The following is a 16,641-nucleotide window of genomic DNA, read 5'->3' as shown; positions in this document are numbered from 1 at the left end:
CTCCCTCCCCGCTGCACGTGCCCTGGGCCTCTCCTCCGGCACCTTTCCTCCGCGCCTCCCTCCCCACTGCGCCGGCGCAGGGGAACCTGGCACCGTGGCCCGGGCGAACGGTGGCACGGGGCCCGTCCGGTGTCCGGCGCTCAGCGTACATCGCCCGACCGTAGCCCGGAGGCAGCATCCAAGCCGCAAGACCGTGGGGGCCTCCGCTCTGCCTCCAGCTCCCTGTGCTACCCCAGCCCCACAGTGGCACATCGCCGCCGGTGCCCACCGAAGCCCCTCAGCGTCACTGTCCCCGCACACGCACCGAGGGGCTGCCGCGGGGCTGCCTAAAGCAAAGCCTCCAACAGCCACGCAGGGACAGACAGCCCCAGGCTCACTGGGTCACGGTTGAACAAGACACAGCCAAATACGTTTACCCTGTGAGAACAAGGGGTGCGGGCCAGAGAGAACAGACCATGCCTGAGGGGCTAGGACCAAAAAGCATCACACAATACCTTCTCCAAGAGAAAATACTCGTCCAAAATTACCTGGGAAGAGCAAAGCCAGAGGCTATGGCCAGAGGCTGAAGCCAGCTGCACTCCAAGGCAGGATTAGGCCAACTCCTCATTGTCAGGACATTGAAGTGTAGGACAGGACATGGGGGGGGGACGGTGCAGTGAGGTTGGGTGACCTCCTGGAAGATATATCTTGGCCAAAAGTCCACACACCCACTCTGGGATCACAGCTGCGCTGGGACCCCAGGCCTGGCTGGGAGACAGCCCACAGCGCTTCCTACAGCCACAAGAAACAGCACCCCCCTTCCTCAGCGCACCTGCACCTGGGGCAGGAGGTGGCAGGCTGGTTCGGTACATTGCCAGTGTGAATCCTGGGACAGCTGAGGAGAGGCCTGGAGCTCAGTCCAAACAGATCCCTGCCCCTCTGAAGGAGCTGGGGTGTGTCTCCCACGTGGAGTCCTTCAGCACCTCTGCCAAGGGACCCGACCCAACAGCTGCCTGCAACTGTCTGCCCAGAGAGCTGGGCTGGGGCTGAGGCAACAGTAGGTCCACGCACAGCACCACCCTAGGGTGCTGGGGCCAAGGAGCCTCCAAGGACTGAGGTGACACAGAGCATTGCTAGTAGGAGTAGCGGTTTTCCATCCTCCCTCAGGGCTTGTTTCGGACTTTCAGTGTCAGTCAGCACCCCAGGGTGCCCACATCGGGCTGTTTGCTTTGCTCATGCAGCAGTAAGCTGGCATAGCAGCCATGGTGAAAAGGATGCTCCGACCTAAGATGTGGCTTGGCCTTTTAACCCTCTTGCTGTTGACGCTGCAGCACCACAAGTGAAAAAGAGAGACAAGCAACCCTTTCCAAGCTCACAGCAATTGAAGGCTGAACAACGGTTGCAGGACCAACCCCCTAAGCAGATGAACAGATGAGAAATGTCACAGCTGAGAGTGGAAGTTCTTTATTCACAGCCTGGAGGAAGGAGCAAAACTTGTCAAGGCTACAATCAAGTAGGAAATGCAACTTTCTAAAGCAGACTTCATAGAATTCGAGAGAAGCTTAAAAATCATCATCAGCAGCAGGACACTGAATACTGCAGAGCGGAGCCACGAGCACACAATGAGTGTGTGCTCCACGAGGCTCCAGCACAGGAAACAAGTTTGCTTCCAGCAGCCCAATGCAGAACTGCTGTGGCCCCCTGCAGCTTGTCAGCTCAGTGGCCGAATCAGAAAGGCCTGAATTTCAGCTAGAGCTCAGTGTGCCCTTGATTTACCCTCATCTGTAGCGCCTGTATTAAGAAAGGAGACCGCATGAGACTAGCGTGACAGACAGGTCAGGGCGGACAGCAAGCCGGACATCTCAGGCTCTCAATAGATAGAGCTACAGTCCGCACAGCGGTACAGAGCACGCTCTGGGTGGCTTTGGCCTGCACACACCATCACTCTTCCTGGGATAACGGCCATCCCAGCTGCATCTGTGCCAGCCTCAAGAGATCCTGGGGGAGCACTGCCTGAGAGTCTGGAAAGGCCAGGAGAACAACTCGAAGGGGATACAAACTGGACAGTGAGTGTCACAGCCTGCACACCCCTCTCTATCCTTGCAGTCTCAGCCGTGTCAGCTCAGAAGAAAACAATGGCACAGAACTGGGGTAGGCTTGCTCCCCACCAGCATCCTTGGTGCTCCCTCCCGCAGGCGGACGCAGGATCGGCAGCGTCACCATCACCAGCTGCTTGTCAGACAGAGGTAGCAGCTATCAGCTCCAGCTCTAGGCAACGTGACCCTGAGATGTCCCAGAGCAGCAGCGTTCGGTTACGTTCCTGTCCATCAGTCAATCCCAGGCTGTCCCTCATTGATTCATGGTTGCTCCTGCAGCCCAGACATCTGCAAGACAGCAGGGAGGTCGGTACGCACAGTCCTGGCCAGGCCTGCCCTGCCCCAAGGAGCCTGCCAAGCCAGAGAACTAGGGAGGGGAGAGAGGGGGTGAAAGGAGCCCTCCTCTCCAAAAAAGCACAAGGCCTAGCAACCAAGTGCCAGCTCCCCTCCCACCTCCGCAGGGGTATGCGGCCCAAACAAATTCTGCATGCAATTCAACCACAACGCAGCATATGCTGCGGTAATTCAGGCAAGGAGGAAAGGGGAGGCAAAAACTGTCAGATGTCCTGGACCCAGTCTGGCTGATAGGGGTGCAGAAGGGCACCGCATCACTTCCAGAGGCGCTCAGAGGTGTCCACACAAGTATCCTCCAGCAGAAATGGCAAGAGATACTATGCCAAGCACAGGCTCAGAGGCAAAACCCAGCAAGCTCTCCTGCCCTTCCCAAGTTATCCCTAGAGACTGTCGACCCCCATGCTTCCCATCTTGCCCACTGCTACAGCCAATACCACACCACCACCCAGCCCTTGCTTGGACATGAAGGATCTGGCTCAGCCTTCATCGAGCAGGTGCAGGAGCAGCAGGTACCAGCAGTCAGCAGGGCTGTGCACCAGTCCTCACACCGCAGTGCATGCGAGAAAGGCATGAGCTGGCTCCAAAGAGGGGGAACTGCCTTGTAAGCACCATGAGGCAGGACACTGCCCAGGCAGTTGCTGGCATGTGTATCATCAACATGGGATGGGCTGAATGGGTCATGCACGGGGTTTGCAGGCAAAGACGGCCTCCTTCTTGACAGCTGAAGCTGCTCAGACACAATGCAGCAAATCCACAAGAACTCAGAGACGCTCCCCGTGTTGGTCAGTGCCTGCTCTGGTGACAGCGTGGTGGGTGACCCTGCTCCACCTTCCCAAAAGCAGAGGGAGGTTTGAGAACAAGCACTGCTGATTCAAGACCTGGACTGGCTGCCCTTGCCCAGAGACACTAACACCCAACCTATGCCCCTTCTGCCCCGGAGCTGTATATGTGCCACGCATCTGCCACGGGGCAGACCTGCTCCTGCCGGCACACCACGCTGCACCTCCTGGAGCCCTGGTGCTGCTGTGGTTTCTCTCATCTGTCCAGGCAGTGCAATGGTCTTCATTAACCCTTGGATGTACCCGTTTTGCCCACAACGGCACTAGGCAGGGGTCTCGCTACCTCCCAAAGGGTTCCTGGGATGCCTTCGCAGGGATCACAGCTGACCCCCCTGCTGCCCATCTTGCAACTCAGCCTAGGCCCCCTCGTGCAGATTCACTTGCTTGCACAGGGACTGGGCACAAGGGTGGGTGCTAAGACCCAGTCCCAGCCGCCCAGGATCCCAAAAGCTTGCTGTGACACACATGGCCTGCATGGCTGGCAGCCTGCAGGAGGGACAGAGCCTGGCACTGGTACAACAGGACCAGGCGCTTGGGCAAGAAGGTAGCGTGATACCCTTTGGTATGGCAGCCATGCCCTACACCGTGGGGCAATGGGCTTTCTGACACGAGCCCTGCTCTAATCCCACGGAGGGGGAAATGCACGTCACCTAGAGTTTAGCAGAGGATGAAGCAATACCCAGCAAGGCAGGGAAGTCGTTGGCAGAGGTCAGCCAGCTCCCACCATCCACAACCAGGGTGGTGCCCGTCACGTAGGAGGAGAGGGGGCTCGCCAGGTACAGCACGCTGTGGGCGATCTCCGTCTTGTTCCCTGCACGGTGGAGCGGGATCATCTCAAAGCGGCTTGCCTTCTCGGCAAATTTCCCACCTAAACAGTGGAAGAAAAAGTATTGGCTAGGACCACGGGGCCATCTGCCCACCATCACAGCCTGCCAGACACTGCAACCTGTCAGCACCACTTGCGTGGACAAGTTGCTGAAAGCCACGGGGAACCTAGATGAGATGCTGGCACAGCCCTGGGAACAACCCAGAGAAAGTCTTGACAAAAGGGATTAAAAAAAAGGGGATGTCAAGCCCAGCAGTGGGACACGTGCTGGACACTGCAACGGTGAGTTCATGACATGATCTCACGGAGTTTTCCCAGCCTCTATGACTGAACAGGTGCTCTGCTGATGGACTTCCAAACCATCAGGCAGGGGAGCTGGTTACATCAGGGTATCACAGAGAGCAAAGAGCTGCCACTCGATAGAAAAATCAGCACCCTGTGAGCTGAGGAGGTGGTTGCTCCCTGCTCTCCCAGAAAGTCATGCCAGCTGAGCCACATGACAACTGGGCCCAGCGGGAACAGCCCAGACCGCATCACATGCCCCATGAGCTGCCTGGCACTGGTGGTCTGCTATGGCCCCCCAGAAAGATGCCAGCAAGCCATTTCTGATGCAGAGCCAGAGAGTCTCAGGTTGCCTTACCCAGCCGTCGGTAGCCCTCAGTGCCCGTGATGGGGCCTGGTGCCAGGCTGTTCACTCGGATATTGTCGGGTCCCCACTCCACAGCAAGGTGACGGGTCATAGCATCTGGGAAGGGGAAGAGATTGCAACAGGAATGAGAAACAGACCAAGACTATTGAACCAACTGTAGGGGAGCTCAAAAAGTAACAGGAGACTCTGGCCAAGAGCAAAGGACCCTGGAAAAAACAGCTGGGGGGGGGGGGGAGAGAAGAGCCTTAACCGAATCCCAGACACGTGCAGCACTGCACAGTAACCACTCTGATTCGTATTACCTCTCCTATGGACGTGTTCCCATCACGGTATTTGGGGAGAACAAGCTCCCTTACCAGCCTTACAAAGCTTCCAGAGCCCCAGCAAGGAGCGTTTAAGTACCTACAGCAGCCTTAGCAGCACCAGCGTGCACCTGGAGGGCCTGCCCTCGGTAGCTCAGAGTTGCCGTGATGTTAACAATGACCCCGCCATGGTCCTGGGGAAGGAAACAAGACACAGCGTTAGGCAGGGAACAACACAAGGGATCACACAGAAGAGCTTGCTGGGACAAGGGAACCGGGCTAAGAGGGAGGGTAACACATGGGCACAGCCACCTCCAAGCTGCTAACTCCCCGTGAGGGCAGCACTGCCCATCTGGCCTCACTGAGCCATGCTGGCCAACAGCCAGCTTCCAGAGAGGCAGGAGAAGCAGGGAACAAGCAAGGGCCAAGGAAAAGGAGAAGAGCTGGAAAAGCAGCAGGAGTTTACAGCTTCTTCCCAGGTAGCATTTCCCTTCCAGGAGCTCTGCCCAACACAGGGCAGGGCATGGAAAGGTGCCACAAAAGTCAAAGCCTTGGGACTAGGGACATGCAAGATTCAGAGTCCACAGCTCCCGCGCAACGGCTGCCATCCCAGAAAGGGAACGGACTGGATCCAAGCAGGGTTGGCTCCCAGGAGGTGGCACAGAGCCTGACAGCACAGCCCAGGGTAGCAGGGCTACTGTGCACCATGCTCCCAGAAGCAAGAGCTCTTCTGCCCTCTACATTTCACTGAATTTCTCAGGAGTGAGGTGTGGTTTGTTTGAGTTTAACTCCCTGCTTACCAGGAGCTCCTCCACTGAATCCTGTGGCTCAGGAGCCACTTACCCGGAAGCACTTCTCAAAGAGCACTTTGGAGGTGTTGAAGGTGCCGACAGTGTCGATATCCATCACTGTCTTGAAGGCGTTGAAGGAGAGGGCGCTGGCTGGGCACAGGAAGTTTCCTGCAGCACCTGAAGAACAAGCAGTCAGGGGGACAGTCAGCACAGGGTGGCAGAGGGATCAGGCAGGCTTGGGACACTCTGCAAGAGGGACAGTGAGCAAGTATGAATGTGCACACATATCCTACGCCTGGAGGTTACTGAACCAGAGCCACATGCCGATCAGAGAGGAGCTGAGGGGGCGCCACATGCTAGCAAAGGAGTGCTCTGCTCCCCGCAGCTCCTGCCAGAGGCTGCTTTGCTACTTTCCTCCCTTGCTTTGCAGTTAAGGTTTGAGTGGAGTGTGGCAGCTTGCTAAAGCTGTACCCACATGACTTCAGCCACTGGCACTTTTGGGGGACCCTCCTGCAGCTTATGAGCTGGGCTCCCTCTGCCCTCAGCTGGGGTAGCAGCACAAGGAGCCAAGCATGCGGAAACAGTCCTGATAATGGGGTAAAGCAGCCTAGCAGCAGCACAGCCGGTGCAGGACAGCAGGCTGCTGGTGCAGGGAGCGCAGGGATGATCCACACCGAGACAAGCAAGGATGGCCAAGCATTTAGAGCGAGTCTTTGCTTTCTGCAAGACCATTCTCTCTGCAAATCTCAGCAGCTCACACCATCAGCTGCCAAAGATGCTCACAGGCTAAAGGAGCGAAAGCCAGACACTAGCCAGAAAGAGCCCACCTGCATGGAAATGCCCTGCTCAGCAGTGAGTTTGTGGCAAGCCTTCCCCATCCCCACTCCAGCGACTCACCGTTTACAAGGATGTCAATCCGCTCAAACTCCTTCAGTGCCTCATCCACTGCTGCCACAATGGTTTGGGGCTGCCTGACATCTAGGGACAGAGGCAGGCATCGCTGGCCCGTGGCTGCCACCAGCTTTTTCGAGGCCTGGAAAAGAGAGAGGAGAGATTCTTTCTGGGACTCTCTCCTTCAGCAAGGGGGAGACTTGGACCTCATAACAGGCGAGCTACAATTCAGGCAGGAGCTGTGTCTCTGTTAGTGCACAGTGGATGCTGGTGTTGCCTGCACAAACACTTGTCACATCCCATCCTAGAAGCAGCTCCATTTTGTCAGCCAGCACAGCCTCTCTGTTTATAAAAATCCCCCTCTCTCACCTTGGGGAGGAGACAGACCTCCCCAAGCACAGCAAACTTCATCCTGGTGGCACTGGGGGAACTAAAGCCCTGGAGTGCCAGAGGAAGCTCCTGCCTGTTGCATCCAAACAAGCATCAGGCAAGAACTGAGGCCACAACTCACTAAACCCAGTTAACTGAACGGCTTGGCATTGCAACAGCACATCCCGAGCAAAATTTTTGCAGGGCAAGTACAAAGGTTGGACCCCAACATGGTATTTTGGCATGAGTCCAGACACAGTTAACCTTCAGATGCAGCGATGCCAGGCCTCTGTCTCTACAGGCACCTATTTCAATAGGCAAAAGGGCAAATGCAACCAACTGTTATTGCGGGCTCTGCCTGCAAGACGAAGCAGGGCCAGCTCCGTGGCTCAACATCTCTGCCAGAAACCACCTCCGATGTATTCGTTAAGAAACATGACTCTCCCAGGCAGCTTCAGCAAATTAAACATAGGGGACATGCAAACTCAATAGCAACCCACATAACCACACAATATCCAGTGACACTTCACATTCCTGCGCAGGCTCATCTGGCTGTTCTGTGAGAAGTTTTGAGCCCCCGGTTACCACGCAAGTACACCCAGTGCCAAGAGCCTGGGAAACCAGTCCCTGCACTCAGGAGACCCCAGTGTCCCTGAGAACTGGAGGGCTGCTTAGTCTCGCTGCTAGTTTTCTGGGATATGAGCATGAGGGATGGCAAAATGACAGTACTAACCACCTCCAAGAGGCAACTGGTCATACCAATTCACTCCCCAGCTCTGATTTTGATCTTTTATATATTTCAGTGAACTCTGTACACATTACTGCAAAGTGTTCTCACAGCTGCTTTCAGTCTGAGACCACAGTACAAGCCCGTGGTGAGGAACAGAAACTTTGATCAGCCAAACACCAGCTCAGGATCAGACACACAAGGTGGGTGTTTGTCCCACCCAGCTGCACACAGGGCAGCTGCAATCTAATACAGCTTTTTCAGTGTCTGCTTTCTAGGCCTGCATCCTACACTCCTCAAAACACAAAAATAACTGAGATTTTGAGGATCAAGATACCCCTGTTAACCCCTTGGCCCAGGAGGATTTGCCCCTAATCTAGGCCAAGATTCAAGTTCAACCTGAGATTGCCATTTCCCTACTGACAGATCTTCAGAGTTCACCTCTTGGCATCTCATTTTCCTCGTCAACCAAAAGGCAATGCAATACCAGGCTCCTGTGAACAACTATGGATAGAAATGCTCTGTCAGAGCAACAGACCTGCTGCATGAGGCTTTCAGAGGCCTGTTCTGTTCTGTCAAGCCACAAATAACAGAGAGTCCCAAGGCTGGGGTGGTGGTGGTAGTGATTTCAGTGATTAACTGAGCTCTACCATGAGGTGTCCTAGGTGAAATCCTACACTAATCCCTCTCCCATCCCACGCACCTCATGCAGTTCTCTGCTGGTGCTGAGCTGTTCAGAGGTGAGTGCTTCCTTCAGGTAGGGAGAAGATGAGACAGCACTAGGAAGCCATTTCACATGACATGCCAATCCCAAGGCTCTCATCTCCATCTCTAGCAGAGGGCAGGAAGACTTCCAGGAGCTCAAAAATCTCCATACTGCCTGCCGATCCCACTGGAGTCCATGGACTTACCTCCAACACTCGCTGCAGGCTCCGGCTTGCAATGATGGTCTGGCAGCCATGCCTGCAAAGGGCCAAGGGAGAATGACCACACATGGCTGACTCCTTATAGTCACTTCAGACCCCCGAAGATCACCAAAATCTCCGTCCACGAGTCACGGGAGCTGCAGCAACGCCACTGGAATGAACATCACCTCTCCAGGCCAGATATGACTGCAGTGCCCAGGACTCAAGAAGGGGCAGATTAACAAGGCGCTGGAGTCCCGTCCCAGCCTTGTGACGGAGCAGCAATGCCTGAGGCCTGCCCCCACCTCCCACCCCACCTCAACCTACCAGAGCCTGGGGCAGACTAGGCTGCCCGTGTCTCCTGCCCATACCCCCCCCCCCCAACTTCCCCCCGCTGCAGGTCCGCCTCGTCCCCCCCTGCTCCGGCAGGGAGGAGGCCTTGCTACCGCAGCCGTTGCGGAGGAAGGGAGCCCTTCATCGCCTTCCTCAGCGCGCGCTGGGGTCAGCTCTGCCACGGGCACCCGAGGAGGCAGAGCAGGAGGTTTCCCTGCGGGCTCTCCAGCGCCGCGCGCCGCCCCCAGCGCAAACGAACCTCATGAAAATCTCCGCGATGCGGAACCCGATGCCGGAGCCGCCGCCGGTGATGAACGCCGCTTTGCCGCTGCGGGGGGAAAGCAGAGCTGCTCAGAGGCGAACGCCAGGCGGAGCCGCCCCCAGCCACGGAGGGGTGCAAGACCCGGCCCGCCCGGAGGAGAGGGGACCCGGGCACCGGCGCTTAACCCCACGGAGGCCGCCAACGGCCGAAGCGGCTGCCCGCCCGCTCCAGCTGCGCCGCGCACGCCGGGCCGGGCCGGGCACTCACGCCAGGATGTCGGGGCTGAAGAGGTGGCGGTACTCGCGGAGGCAGTCGTCCGTGTCGACGTCCGGCGGCGGCTGGCAGGCGCCTGCCTGCGACATGGCGGCGCGGCTGCGGTCGACCCCTGCCCTGCCCGACCCGCACGGCCCGGCACCGCGCAGAGCGCGCCGGGAGGCCCCGCCCCCGCGGCCTGCCGGGACATGTAGTCCACCGCCCGCCCACCGCAGGGCATGCCGGGAGCGGTGGTCCCCTGGCCCGCTGCAGAGCATCCCGGAGGGGCGCGTCCTGCCGCTTCCCTGTCTCCCGCGCGGAGGGAGCCGCGGCGCATGCGCCGGCGTGCGGCGGCGTTGCCTGGCAACCGCGCAGGGCCGCGAGCAGTGTCCCACAGTGCCCCCCAGCGTCATCCCAGCGTCATCGCGGTGTCCCCACCGCCCCCAGCGCCATCCCAGTGTCCCCACCGCCCCCCAGCGTCATCCCAGCATCATCGCCGTGTCCCCACTGCCCCCAGCGCCATCCCAGTGTCCCCACTGCCCCCCCCGGTGTCCTTCCAGCGTCATCCCAGTGTCCCCAGTACCCCAGCGCCATCCCAGTGTCCCCACCACCCCCCAGCATCATCCCAGCGTCATCCCAGTGTCCTCAATGTCTTCCCAGTGTTCCCAGTATCCCCAGTGACATCCCAGTGCACCGCAGAGACATTGCAGAGCCCCCTGTGCCCCAAAGGAAGCTCCCGCAGGCTCCAGCAGCCCCTCTGGGCTGCCCCTACCCTGCCCCACAGCCCCCGCCCCATGGCCCCCACCCCACGGCCCCCGCCCCTGCCCGGGGACGGAGGGATGGAGACTGGAGTCAGGCCCGGAGGAGCCGGTTTAATGGGGGCGCAGCGCAGTGGGGCGGCGTGGCGGCCACGCTAGGGCCCATAGGTGTAGTCCCGGTCGCTGCACTCCCAGGCCACCAGCTCGTCGCTGTGAAACCAGAAGCCGATCTCCTTGTGGGCCATCTCCACCGAGTCGCTGGCGTGAACCACGTTCCTGCGCGGCGGCAACAGCGGCAGTGGGCACGGGGTGGGCGGCCTCGCTGCTGTGTCCCCCAGCCCACTGTGTCCCCCACCCTGTCGTGTCCCCCAGCCCGCCATGCCGCACCGCGCCGCTTCGCCTGCCCCTACCTGCTCACGTGCATGCTGAAGTCGCCCCGGATTGTCCCTGGCTTGGCCTCGGCCGAGTTGGTGTCCCCCACCATGGCGCGGGTGGACCTCACCACGTTGTAGCCTTCCCAGACCTGTGGGCCACCGGCCGTGTGAGGCTGGAAACATCCCGCTGGCACCAAGCGGAGCCCAAGCGGGGTCACGGGTGCCCGGAGCTGCCCGACGCTGGTGGCAGGAGGCCCGGCAGCCCGGTGGCGTCACCGGCAGCGCGCGGCGGCCGCTTCGCCCCAGCACGGAGCCGGTGGCTCCCGCCCAGCCCGACCTGGGTCTGGGTCCTGTGTGGGTTCCCGGACGCATGGAGGCCCCCCGGGCTCACCATGGCCACCAGAGGGCCCGACGTCATGTAGGCGAGCAGCGAGGGGTAGAAGGGCTTCTGGCGCAGCTGGTGGTAGTGCTTGTCCAGGATGCCATGGTTGGCCTGGAGGCAAGGGACAGGTGAGGGCCAGATGGGGCACCCTCCTCCCGCCGACACCCGCCTCCTCGCCCAGGCTTTGGGGCAAAAGGTGACCCCAGTCCAGGCACAGAGTGAGAGGAGGCCCCGGGCGTCTGCGGGGCAGCTCCTTGGGGAGCGCAGCAGATACGGCAGGGTCCCGGGGCCACAGCAGCTCCATGGGGAGGAGGTACCTGGAGCAGCTTCATGCCCACCAGCTTGAACCCGCGCCTCTCGAAGCGCTTGATGACGTCCCCAACCAGCCGCCGCTGCACGGCGTCAGGCTTCACCAGCACCAGCGTCTTCTCCTGCAGCTCGGCGCTGTCTGCGGCAGGGAGGGACGGCAGGTCACGGCCAGCCCGGGGCCAAGGCCGCAGGGCTGCACGTTGCCTCCTCCTACACCTGGAAGCGGACACCTGGCGCGGGTGGCAAGGGCCGGGCAGCCCCAGGGCACCGGGGGTTGTTGCTTGGTCCCAGCAAAGCTGGAGGGGGACGGTGCCCCTTACAGGGACGGCTGGCCCAGTTTCTGCAATGGGGGGTTCGGCACTCTGGAGGATCCTGGGGTGCTTGGGCTAAATGTGAAGGCTAGAGGGGCTTGTGGGGGCAGCAAATGGTCCTCAGTGCCAGGCGCTGTACGAAAGGGAAGGCTCACAGGCTGCCGTCGGCGCTGAGTGATGCGAGGCCGTCCCCGGGGGCACAGCTGTCCCCCGCCACCGCGCGGTGATCCCGTGGAGGAGGGAGCCACGGCACGGGGTGCCAAGCCGTCCGCCAGGGTGCCCCCGGCCCCCTGCGAGACCGCCCTGTGCGGCGGCGGGAGGCAGGTGGTGGGAAGGCCGTGGGTGCATCCTCCCCCCTGCCCCGGGGCAAGCTGCTCCTCTTGCCGTGTCCTGCAGACCCAGCCCGCGGGCCCGGGCTGACGCCGGGGCTGTGTCGCTAACCGGACTGTGCACCGCAGACCCGTTGGCGTCTCCCGGCTCAGCCCCCGCCGCGGCTGGGAGCTTGCCACAGGCCAAGGACACCTGGAGAGTTGCAGCACCAAACCTCTTGTGCAGGGACAAGTCGCCTCCTCCACCCCCTGGGCCCTCTGCGGCGGGTGGGTGCTGGGCCGCTTTGGCTTGGTCGCTTGGTTGGGCCTCCGGCACCGCGCTGGGGGCAGGATGGGGGCAGTCTGGCTCTTGCAGACCCTGAAGCCCAGCCGTGCTGCTGCAGCCGCCATGGGGAGGGACACGCGCGGGGCCCGGCAGGATGTCCCAGGTTCCCCGGGGACGTCGGGGCTGGCTGGCCCACGAGCATCAAAGCTGGGCCCCAGCCAGCATCCGGGGCGGGGGCACGTGGCCCTGGGCTGTGCTAGTGGGGTGGACTCAGCACCACAAATCCAGCCAGGCCCAAGGGACACGCTGCAGGCGGATAATATAAGGGAGCGGCGAGTGCTCGGGAATGCTGGAAGGACGTGTCCGCAGCAGGAAAACAGCCCCTTTGAACCCAAACTGGGACAAGAGCGCTCCGGTTCCAGCAAACCACGTACCCAGCTGTGCTGTCCCGGCAGCGGGGAGTCCTGTCCCACCACGCCTGCCAGCCCTATTTGCCGTCCCCCCCATCCGGGGCCAGGGCCCTGGGGAGATGCTGGGCTCCATGAATAGCTCCCACCTGCCTGAAGGGAACCCAGGTCCTGGTCCCAACCACGGCGCCAAGCGGCTCCCGAATCTCAGCACTTTGTTGGTGGAAACCAACCCCCCAAGCTACAGGCCAGCAGGTTTCCCCTGCCTCAGTGGTGCTCCAGGCCCCAAGGTGGCCCCGAGCCCCCACGACCGGACCTGCTCTCCACCCTGGGGACAGCAGGGTCCAGCATCTCCATCACGCCTGGCCCCAGCCAGACCAACACCTCCATCACCCCCCGCTCCAGGCCCTCAGCCCCCATCCATGCACCCTGCAGCAAGGCACAGGAGAGCAGAGCTGGCAGGAGGGGACAGGAGCCAGGTAGCAGCCGAGGGAGGGAGGCAGAGGCTCCCCAGAGGTGCAGCGCATGCGGGGACTGCCCTGGCCATCAGAGGGGCAGCAGGGGACAGAGCAAGAGAGAAAGAAAGAGAGAGGTTATTTCAAGCAAGAGTGTTTTACTGTTAGTCTCAGGTTACTGATGTGATTCCCACCCCTCAGCTGCAATGCCAGGTGTCTGACCCCAAAATTGGGCACTGGAAGGGGCAGAGCAGTGAGAAGAGCTTCTGCCTACAGAGGCAGGACTGGCTCTGGCCAGTGCTGCCCTGCTGCATCCCGGCCCCGGGAATCGAGCCCCTTTGGACCCGCAGGGTGGTGCAAGGCGAGTCACCAGCCCCAGCGCTTTGCCCCATCCCGGCACACGGGGGACGCAGGAGACCCTGGGCAGTGTCCCCCATGAAGTGCCCTGTGAGCCACATACCCTGCCCGCACGGTGCCCCCAGCCCAGGGCCGGGGAGGGCTTGTGTGGGGCTGCTGGGTGCCCAGGACAGTTGGCACCATGCGGGGCAGGACAGGGGACAGCGAGCACTGCTGGGGGCAGGATGAGGGATGCGGGGACCACTCAAGGGGGACAGGGACAGTGGCACCGCTCAGGAAGAGGATGGGGACAGCAGGCACCAGTTGGAGAGGACGGGGACAGTGGGCACCGGTTGGGGAGGACGGGGACAGCAGGCACCGCTTGGGTAGGACGGGGACAGCGGGCACTGCTTGGGGAGGAAGGGGACAGCGGGCACCGGTTGGAGAGGACGGAGACAGCGGACACCGCTTGGGGAGCATCGGGACAGCAGGGACCGCTCGGGGAGAGGATGAGGACAGCAGGCACCGGTCGGGGAGAGGACGGGGACAGGGGACACCGCTCGGGCAGGATAGGGACAGCGGCAGCGCTGGGGCCGGGTCTCACCGGAGCCGTGGCGGCGGGGCGGCCCGGGGGGGCGGCGCGGGCCCGGCTGCCCCCGCAGCAGGCTCCGGGCCAGGCAGCGCCCCAGGGAGCCCATGGCGGGGCCGGCGGGTCGGACCTGGCCGCAGCGGGGCTCTGCCTCCCCGGCGGCGGCTTTATGGCCCCGCCGGGCCCGGGGCCGGGTCGCGTTAACGTCCCTCCCCTTAAAGCAGCCGCCAGCGCCGGGGCGGCCGCCGCGGCTCGCTGCCTGCACCGAGCATCCCTGCTAGGAGCATCCCAACACGGGGCATCTTGGTACAGAGCATCCCGGCATGGAGCATCCCCAGCCCGGCATCCCTATGGAGCAGAGCTTCCCCAACACAGAGCATCCGGGCATGGAGTGTCCCAGCACAGAGCATTCCTGGTACAGAACATCCCCAGCCTGAGCATCCCCAGGATGGAGCATCCTGGCATGGAGAACCCCCAGCCTGGGCATCCCCTTGGCACAGAGCACCCCAGCATGGAGCATCCCAAGTATGGAACATCTCCTCAGCCCAGGCACTCCCAAGCCCAAGTATCCCAGTATGGAGCATCCCCTGGCAGGGAACATCCCATGCCTTTCGCCCCCCCCACCACGAGCTGCCCCAGACAGAGGCACAGCGCTGTCCCCTGGCACAGGTGACCCCGTCCCCTCGGAGGGGCAGAGCCCTGCACCCACCCTGGCGCAGCAGGACCCTGGTCCTAGCAGTGCTCCCTCCAGGAGCGGTGGGTGCACAGTGCCCAGGCACAGTGGGTGACCGCGCCCGCAGCATGGTGGGCCCTAGGCAAGGCCCAAGCACCCAGAGCACCAGGACCAAGTCCCATCCCAGGGGATCAGGATGTAGTTCATGTTTTGCCCCTGGCTCACCCACAGCCGCTACACCGGTGCCACTGGGCCAGGGCACCCCTGCCCAGCTCCCCCACTGCCTTTGGTGGCCCGCGTCCCAAACAGACATCCACCGCGTGCAGGGACAGCAGCAGAAGCCCTCTGCTGTCAAAGCATCATTTGAGAAAGGGGAAGCAGGGAGACGAGTCCCCGCGCACACAGCAAGGCTCCTCGCTGGGGTGGATGTCACTGCAGTCCAGATTTCACTTTTCTCTAAATCAGCACAAAAGCAGAAACTGCTCCACGGCTGCTGTGCCGCCCGTCTCTCCCCTTCCTGAAGGGTGACGGCACCCCTGCACCCAGCTCTGATGGGGCACAGCTCACACTTGCAGTGGATTTTGAACTTTCAGTGCTTTAGTTTTTAAAAACAGCCTTGGACCAGATCAGCTTCTGGGATCTCACTCCTTATTGAACTTGCCTACGTACAAAACTCCTGAGATGCTTCTTGGGTAGCTGCTTGGTGCAAATATCGCTATTAAAATATCTGCAAGTTCATGGAAAATCATCGTCACTTTGAGCCTGTTTTTCAGACCTGCGATAATTTGAACCATGAGGTCAGGAAGGTGCCCAACACAGTGCAGTTCAAAGCGACTGGTGTTCTTGTGCCTATATATACGCTGGGATGTGTGAGGGACTCTCCGAACAGCGGGTTAGACACATTGGAGAGGCCCAGGATCGCTACACCCGCCTCGAGCCGCGCAGCTCCCACGCACAGCCCAGTGCTCCCGTCCAGGGGAGCCACCTGCTCTCCGAGCTCCTTCCTCATCATCACGCCACGCCAGTGGCCGGCTCGGCACAGCACGGCTGCCGAAATAGCCTGCCTGAAAATGCCGCATGCCCATGCAGCTCTTGCACAGAGCAGCTGCGCACCAGTGTGTCGGGGCTGAAGTGGCAATGCTAGGGAGGAAGGGATCGCTTTAAGGAAGATTAAAAAAGCCGGAAACATAGATCAGGCCTCTTCCCAGCTGCCCTCCAATATTTGTCCAGAGTGAACTGAGCTGCTCCTGCCGAGGGCGGCAGCGCTGCACCCCCACCAGACAACAGATGCGGACTTCACCCGCAGGCACCGGCCCCTCTGCCCGACACAGCCAGGTTTCGGGTGCTCCCAGGCTGCGCTGGCGCTTGCAGCGGTGGCGGCTGCCCAGCCACCCTGGTGCGTGTCCCCAGAAAGCGCCCCCTGTTCAGCAAACCCACCCCCAGCACCACCAAGCCATGCCGCAGGGAGGCCCCAGTCCCACAACATCACTAAAGGCAGATTTTTCCAGGACAAGGTCTGGGAGCATTTTTGTTTATGCACAGGGACTTGTTTGGAAGTTGCACTATGCGCTGTCAGCGACGACTGGCAAAGGAGAAACTACTTTCTCTGCACAGCAAGGGTCAAACAGCACTTTGCAGTTTCGGCATCAGGGCTTGCAGGTTGCAACGTCCAGGCTTGGATGTCTTCCAAACTGCTGCCCTTGATCGGCAAGTCAGCGAGGGAAAAAACACGCACTTTCACCTTGTGTTAGCAAACTGACAAGATCGACCAAAAATTTTGCAAGAAACAGAGCCACCACCAGCCTGGAGAACCATGCTCAGAGCAGAGCTGTGCCAGTGACAAATGAAGCATCTGTCTGAAGCCACAGCTGTCCTTGG

The 16,641-nt window shown here is 60.8% G+C and overlaps 2 protein-coding genes across 4 annotated transcripts; both read right to left on the bottom strand.

Moving 5' to 3' along the window:
* Positions 1-1,427: 1,427 nt before the first annotated feature.
* Positions 1,428-9,741, bottom strand: DECR2 (2,4-dienoyl-CoA reductase 2). 3 transcript variants are annotated; one of them, XM_067306432.1, is made up of 9 exons: positions 9,591-9,741; positions 9,321-9,389; positions 8,735-8,786; positions 6,734-6,869; positions 5,889-6,013; positions 5,146-5,239; positions 4,735-4,839; positions 3,919-4,136; positions 1,428-2,363 (listed from the first exon to the last, which is right to left on the bottom strand). In XM_067306432.1, the coding sequence occupies exons 1-8, from the start codon at positions 9,683-9,685 to the stop codon at positions 3,919-3,921; spliced, it is 894 nt and encodes a 297-aa protein (XP_067162533.1). In that variant the 5' UTR covers positions 9,686-9,741; the 3' UTR covers positions 1,428-2,363. The 3 variants fall into 3 exon arrangements, with proteins under 3 accessions (XP_067162533.1, XP_067162532.1, XP_067162534.1); XM_067306431.1 differs by having other exon boundaries at positions 3,948-4,136; XM_067306433.1 differs by lacking the exons at positions 8,735-8,786; positions 9,321-9,389; positions 9,591-9,741 and adding an exon at positions 8,527-8,719 and having other exon boundaries at positions 3,948-4,136.
* A 698-nt stretch (positions 9,742-10,439) lies between these two features.
* NME4 (NME/NM23 nucleoside diphosphate kinase 4) lies at positions 10,440-14,200 on the bottom strand. The gene is made up of 5 exons (XM_067305986.1): positions 14,106-14,200; positions 11,407-11,537; positions 11,099-11,200; positions 10,744-10,856; positions 10,440-10,609 (listed from the first exon to the last, which is right to left on the bottom strand). Exons 1-5 carry the CDS (start codon positions 14,197-14,199, stop codon positions 10,489-10,491), a joined length of 561 nt encoding a protein of 186 aa, XP_067162087.1. The 5' UTR covers position 14,200; the 3' UTR covers positions 10,440-10,488.
* Positions 14,201-16,641: the final 2,441 nt, after the last annotated feature.

The sequence above is a fragment of the Apteryx mantelli genome, chromosome 16 (assembly GCF_036417845.1).
Source record: "Apteryx mantelli isolate bAptMan1 chromosome 16, bAptMan1.hap1, whole genome shotgun sequence".
NCBI classification, from domain to species: Eukaryota; Metazoa; Chordata; class Aves; order Apterygiformes; family Apterygidae; genus Apteryx; species Apteryx mantelli.
Note: the sequence above shows the minus strand (reverse complement) of the source record. Positions and strands in the feature narration are given on the sequence as shown.

Excerpts from the sequence above, each read along its gene's own strand:
- DECR2 (XM_067306431.1), bottom strand. The coding sequence starts at position 9,685 with ATGTCGCAGGCAGGCGCCTGCCAGCCGCCGCCGGACGTCGACACGGAC. Across the intron at positions 6,014-6,733 it reads GATTGACATCCTTGTAAACG|GTGCTGCAGGAAACTTCCTG; the intron begins GTGAGTCGCTGG and ends CTTGTTCTTCAG. Across the intron at positions 5,240-5,888 it reads TCTTTGAGAAGTGCTTCCGG|GACCATGGCGGGGTCATTGT; the intron begins GTAAGTGGCTCC and ends TTCCTTCCCCAG.
- NME4 (XM_067305986.1), bottom strand. The coding sequence starts at position 14,199 with ATGGGCTCCCTGGGGCGCTGCCTGGCCCGGAGCCTGCTGCGGGGGCAG. Across the intron at positions 11,538-14,105 it reads GCCCCGCCGCCACGGCTCCG|ACAGCGCCGAGCTGCAGGAG; the intron begins GTGAGACCCGGC and ends TCCCTGCCGCAG. Across the intron at positions 11,201-11,406 it reads TGGGCATGAAGCTGCTCCAG|GCCAACCATGGCATCCTGGA; the intron begins GTACCTCCTCCC and ends CCTTGCCTCCAG.